We start from the raw sequence: 6914 nt of genomic DNA on the forward strand, positions 1-6914 counted from the left end.
CTACTAAAAATACAAAAAAATTAGCCGGGTGTGGTGGCGGGCGCCTGTAGTCCCAGCTACTTGGGAGGCTGAGGCAAGAGAATGATGTGAACCTGGGAAGCGGAGCTTGCAGTGAGCTGAGGTCGCACCACTGCACTCCAGCCTGGGTGACAGAGCGAGACTCCGTCTCAAAAAAAACAAAAAGAATACTTTTGAGAGCCAAGATCGCAAGGCAGTGTCCACTAACAGTTCTGAAAAGAGAAGTAAGAATTCTATTTCTAGTTTATTGCCCTTAGAAGGTAAGAAGTCCTTAAGTCTTAACGCAAAGACTCACAACATCGGCTTTGACAAAGACAGTTGCCGTAGTGCCACAAAGACAGAAGCTTCAGAGGAAGAGAGGTCTGACTCGAGCAGCCTCACGTCTCTTGAGAAATCACCAAAGGTATTATCCAAGGACACCGAGGAAATCAAAACTGATTTCTCACTTTCTATTAGTAATTCCTCTGTTCTGAGTGGTAAGGATAAGCACGCTGAAGATGATGAGAAGCACTTGGCAGCCTTGGAAACGAGGCAAAAAGCAAAAGAAGCACAGAAGAAGCTGGTGCACAATGCTCTGACAAATGTGGATGGTCATCCAGAGGATAAGCTAACGCACATCATCTTCGGTTCTGACAGTGAATGTGAAACAGAGGAGATATCTACTCAGGAGGAGAGCTGTCCAGGAGAGGAATGGGTGAAAGAGTCTATGGGTGAAACATCAAGGAAGCTGCCTGATAGCAGTGATGATGAGGAATCTGATACTGAAGATAACAGTAACAGGCTCAAAATTAAACCTCAGTTTGAGGGCAGAGCTGGACAGAAGCTCATGGATTTACAGTCGCACCTTGGCATTGATGACAGATTCTGCATGAACTCTTGATTTCAAGAAAGCGACAGTGAAGAGGAACAGGAAGAGTTAAATGAAAAGAAAACTACTAGGAAGAAGAGAGCCTGCTGAAGAAGAAAAGAAAGCCCTGAATGTTGTACAAATTGTTTTGCAAATCAACTTAAGCAATTCTACAAAGAATCAGTAGCTGCTAAGAAATTTAAGGACAGCGTACATTATGATCCAATGAAGCAAGACCATGCCACTTACAAAAGAAAAAGACACAATAAACCAAAAGAAAGTAAAGAAAAACAAAAAAAGAAAAGGGAGGAAGCTGAAAAGCTACCTGTGTCCAAAGAATGGTATCATAACATTGCTATGGATCTGAAAGAAATATTTCAAACTTCAAAATATACCAGTGAAAAGGAAGAGGACACACCCTGGAATGAGGAGTGTGGCAAAGAGAAACCTGAGGAAATCCAGGACCCTGCAGCTCTGAGCAGTGGGGCTGAGCAGTGGGGCTGAGCAGCCCAGCAGGTTCACATTCTCCTTTTTTGATTCAGATAGTAAAGACATAAAGGAAGAGACTCACGGAGGTGAAACAGACGGGTTCTGGAGACGAGAAAGACCCGTGTTTCCAAGACAGCAGTTCCGAAGAGGAAGATGTTACTGAAGGAACAGATCACAGAAAGTCCAGTCCTGGAGAAGCATCATTACCTGAGAAAGAGACCACTAGATTTTTCTTTTTCTCTAAGAATAATGAAGGACTTCAAGCAGGTTCTGATTTATTCTGGAGAGGAGCGGGAAGGAATATCAGCAGGAACTCTTGGGAGGCCAGAACTGACAACCTGCGTATGGATTGTCGGAAGAAACATAATAAAGATGCAAAAAGGAAAATGAAACCAAAATAATAAATATCAGCATTGCGTATGATGCCAAATGTGAACAAGGCTCACCTAAGGAAACGGACCCAGAAAATAGTTTTAGCTGACAAAAAAGAAATTTCAGAGTGGAGGAATTTTAAAAATCTGGCCGATGGAGTATCATTCTGGTTGTCACCTTTTTCTGTGGAACTCCTCTGCATTTCTTCCTGAGCAATTACTTCAGAAAGTTAAATTCAACTTCTTAAAAAGGAAAAAAAAAGTGAATTCAATAACATCATTAAACATCTTAGCCATACTCAAATTGCCCACTTGTCCTCAAAATGTCTCTTACAGCTGTTTAAAATCCAGCATCCAGCCAAGTTCAGACATTACATTTGGATGCTGTATTTCTTTAGTCTTCCATTGTGACCCTCTGATCTTCCTGACACCAAATCCTTTGACAGGTCCAAGCCAATTGTTCTACAGAATGTTCCATCTCCTGAATTTATTTGACAGTATCCTCGTGATTGGATTTAGACAAGACATTTCTGGCAAGAACTCCACTTAGGTTATGCTGTGTACCTCCCACTCCATCACATCCGGAGGCACCTAATAGCCTGACCCATTGTCGCAATGGGGAGTTTGACGATTTGGGACAGTGGTAACTGCCAGGTCTCTCCATTGCAAAGGCATACTCTATCACATCGTAATTAATAAATAATACATGGTGTGATTTTTCACAACTGTGTGAATACCCCATCCTTCAACAATCTTGCTAAAAACCTCTGAGTGATTTTTAGCATTCAGAGATGGTTCTCACCTAAATCAATTATTATACCAGGAAGTTTGCAAAACAGATTTTCTAATTCTATAATTCTTTCTGTCCTTATTAGCTGGCATTCTGCTTTAAAGAAAAGCTTTTCTTTTCTCCTTTATCTTCCTCCCTCTCTTTCTTTCTTCCTAATATCACTTTGGAATCAAGAAATGTTTATATTTGTTATATTTCAGTATAATTACTATTGATTCTGAAGTTCAAATTATCCCTAATTAGGTTAATAGGAGTCCTTTTCAGTCAGCTCCTTGGTTTTTTGATAGCTCTATCATTATTTGAGCATTTTCATAGTTACCTAGTCAATAAAATAGTTCAGGTTAAACTGAGACGTTTCTTCCTCAAAATCTGGAATCAGCCATTTCTCCAAACAAGGCTAATTCATCTGGGTGGTAATGGGCACTGGATATGCTCACACTTAGGAGATGTCTAATTTGAACTGAAACCACAAAAGATAATTCTCTCCACCAGCAGGTCGAAAAGTGTCAAAATTTAAAAGAAGGTGATGACTGGTCCAAATTTCTGAAGCAATAAAATTAACAATGAATTCTCCCTTTATTATTATTATCAGTAGTGGTACTAATATGTATAATGTGTCTACAACAATACTCAAGACATTATATGTGTCCAGTAACTGAAAACTATACATTATTCTTGTTAATAAAAAGAAGCATCAATATCAGTGTAAGTTTTATCAGACAAGAATATAGAGTATGTGCCTATATTTTGACACTAACTTTACACCCAAGTTATATTTTGCTTAAGCCCATTATAAATTAGGCTCCTTCTTAGGGTTCACATTGACCAGTATGAAGCAAAGTGTGCCAGGCCCTTATCAAGATATATGAAAAACCACCTTAAGAGAATATCATCTGAAAGTAGCTGACAAATGAGTAATCCACACTTCCCCCACTTCACCCCCTTCTTTGAATTGCTGCAGCCCTAGCTGAGGCACTCATTACCTCTCACTTGGATGTTAGCATAAAGTTCTAAACTGTTCTTATGTTTAAGATACACATACTGGAGTATTTAGCATTGACAAGTCATGAAGCCTGAAATTTACTCTCAACTGGCTCAGGAGGTAAAAAAAAAAAAAAAAAAAGTATATAAAACAAATATGGCAAAATGTTAACAATCGAATCTAGGTTCTGAGTATACAGGTATTCATCATATTGTTCTTTTGACTCTTCTGTGTGTTTGAAATTTTTCACAATAAAACAAGGAAAAAGAACTGCCGAATGGAGTCAACCAATTCATCCTCTAAGTTTTTGCAAAGCCATCAACATTGTCTTTCTCAGACCTAATGATGATCACATTACTCTTCGGTTCAGAAACAGCATTTAGGGAGCTGTGTATTATATGGATTAAAAAACAGACCTTGCAGTCAGATCACTTGGGTTCAAACCCCAGAGTTATCACTTATTAGCTTGTGACCCTAGACTCAGAAAGGTTTCTTAGCCCCCTGCACCTCAGCTTCCACATATGTGAATGAGGATAATAATGGTACCTACTTCACAAAGTGTGGTAAGGATTAAATGAGCAAACAGGCTGGGCGTGGTGGCTCACACCTGTAATCTCAGCACTTTGGGAGGCTGACGCTGGCAGATCACACAGTAAGGAGATCGAGACCATCCTGGCTAACCCAGTGAAACCCCGTCTCTACTACAAATACAAAAAATTAGCCGGGCGTGGTGGCGGGCGCCTGTAGTCCCAGCTACTCTGGAGGCTGAGGCAGGAGAATCCCTTGAACACAGGAGGTGGAGGTTGCAGTGAGCCGAGATCATGACATTGCACTCCAGCCTGGGCAACAGAGCGAGACTCCTTCTCAAAAATATAAGTAAATAAATAAATATAAATAAATAAATGAGCAAATACACATAACACACGTAAAACAGTGTCTAACATATAGTTAGGCTATGTAAGTGTTAGCTCTGTGTAGACTCAAAGTACTTCCTTCCACAGTATTATTTTTTAAAGAATTCTGTAGTCAGAAGCCTTTAGGAAATGTTGGGTTAAATAAAGAAAGGCAAGAACCATTTTTTTGTTTGTTTGTTTGTTTGTTTTTTAGACAGAGTCTGGCTCTTTCACCAGGCTGGAGTGCAGTGGCGCCATCTCGGCTCACTGCAACCTCTGCCTCCCGGGTTCAAATGATTCTCCTTTCCCTCAGCCTCCCAAGTAGCAGGAACTACAGGCACATGCCACCACGCCCAGCTAATTTTTGTATTTTTAGTAGAGACGGAGTTTCACCATGTTGGCCAGGATGGTCTCGATATTGACTTCGTGATCCCCCTGCCTCGGCCTCCCAAAGTGCTGGGATTACAGGCGTGAGCCAGCATTCCCAGCTGGCAAGAATCTTTAACTGTAGGACTGATCAGAGCTTTTAATATTCTAATGTCTATGATGAATCTTCAAGTATGTGGATCTCACATTCAGTGCCTCTCGTGGGGCCAGTACTTTGAAGATCAGTCTTAGGGAAATGCTGAGCTAGATGATGAAATCTAAACTCCTTCACTTGTTTTTGAAGGGCTTCTACTACCCACTCATCAGTCTCACAGTCTCCTGCTTTCATTCACTGAAATTTCTTTGGACAAACTTCAAACTCTGCTACCTCCCAGTTTAACCCTAATATTTCCGTGAGCTCTGTGCCATACCCCTGCAGGGATTTTCCTCCCCTCAAACCCAGCTCACCCATCAAACCCAGCTCACATGGCACTGCCTCTACAAAGGCCACCCAGATTCTCCCAGGTAGAATTAATTTTCCCGTCCCTGCTCCCCTGAGTGTTTTAAAATTCTAAGAAAACACATGACATTCTTTCTTGTGTTATGAGCTTTTATTTCTAGGTTTCAAAAAATAATTTACTTGGATAATTTGTAACTACCTAAGATGAAAAGCACATTCAAGTTACAGAGAGTCTCTTGTCCACCACTGATCTTCATCTCTTCCCTAAAAGCACTGTTTAATTCCTTGAGTGACACAGAGCATTTTTAACACATCTGTTTTTCTACAAGACCCTAAATTCCTAGAAGGCAGAATGAAATCTTGTCCATTTTTACATCTCTCACATAGCTAACAAAGTTCGATAAACATAGTACATGCTAAATAAATGTGGGGGAAGTAATTAACTGTATAAGATCTGTGCCCACAGTAACTTTGATTCAAAATAGAAGAAAGAAAAGATGAAGAAGAAATTTAAAAATAATAGATATTTTAAAGTTCCAACTGTTTTCTCTTTATTTAAAGATTCCTCCATTTTTGATGGTTTAAATTGAAAGAAACTTTGCTGCTTCTCATTTTGAATTACATAAACTAAATGAAGACAGGAATTCTGTAAACAAACTGAACATTTTTATTTCATTTTCATAATTGGCAATAGGCAAGATGCAAGAATCAGAAGTAACTAAGGAGAAAGTAGATGTCATTTGGACAGAAGCTCAGCCCCTCGTTGGCATTAATCCCAATGGGAAATGGTAATTAGATATGTTCAGATTCTGACCATCTGGAACTATAGGAAGCTTCTAAATTTGATTCGTGTTGGAGGAATTGTGGTCAAGAAAGGAACATGCACATAGTGATTTGGATATATGCCAAAATATGGCCTTTTGGGACCCCCAAAACATGTAATTCTACATGAAAAATGTGAAGAGAAAAATGCCCTCCTTTGCCCTAGATCTGGTTCTTGGAAACCTGTCTGGAGAACACACAGAGTTAACTAAATATCCACCCAGAATTTCTAATCTCACAGTCAATAAACAGTTTGATACTTTGCCTTTACAATAGAACGCCGACATATTTTACCAAAAACTCATGCCTCTCTAAGCTCTATAAGCTTTAAGCATTGGGCACACATCTAAAGCAAAGAGAAACAGCTAAATAGTATACAGACTACACTTTGCTTCCACGTGATGTTGACATTAGCAGAGCCTAGCTTAAGTCAGTTTCCAGCAACGCCTGGAAGATGTGGCTTTAGGTGACTTCAGATGGGAGTTAATGGCATTTGTGGAAAATGGTAACATAAAAGTCCAATGGAGCTCTATAGATTGGATCCTAAGCCGATTTTTCTGGAAGATAAGGGCATTAAAGGGTCTTATTGCCGTTATGCAGTGCCTCGTAGCCTAAGGATGACTGAACTGATTGGATACGTGAAGCAAAGAAGGAGTAACTTGGCTCGGCTTCTCCAGCAATCAGTGGGATAATCAATGACCACAGCCAAGTTGTGTGTTGTCAGCTAAGCTCACATGCCTTAGAAGTTTGGCCATGTTGAGAAGTCCAGGTGGATATTGCCCAAGTTTCAAAATTTTTATAGGCTCTAATACCTGTATGAAAATATAATTACCTTGTTTTCTTCCAAAAAATATATATATATAAATGTGATACATA

General features: G+C 39.7%; 1 protein-coding gene and 1 pseudogene across 2 annotated transcripts in view; both read left to right on the plus strand.

Annotated features, from left to right (window-relative positions):
- Positions 1-1755, plus strand: part of LOC105524408 — a 4077-nt pseudogene extending 2322 nt beyond the window's left edge. The window contains exon 3 of the transcript XR_001003756.1: positions 185-1755. The product of XR_001003756.1 is annotated as a nucleolar protein 8-like (transcript). The remainder of the gene's footprint in view (positions 1-184) is intronic.
- Positions 1756-5915: 4160 nt separating this feature from the next.
- The window catches only part of LOC105524511 (secretoglobin family 1D member 1-like), a 24832-nt gene continuing 23833 nt past the window's right edge, over positions 5916-6914 (plus strand). The window contains 1 exon segment of the mRNA XM_011959802.1: positions 5916-6004. Within this exon segment, the coding sequence (XP_011815192.1) occupies positions 5916-6004 (89 nt within the window).

Source organism: Colobus angolensis, unplaced genomic scaffold (genome assembly GCF_000951035.1).
Source record: "Colobus angolensis palliatus isolate OR3802 unplaced genomic scaffold, Cang.pa_1.0 Scaffold5, whole genome shotgun sequence".
Taxonomy (NCBI): domain Eukaryota; kingdom Metazoa; phylum Chordata; class Mammalia; order Primates; family Cercopithecidae; genus Colobus; species Colobus angolensis.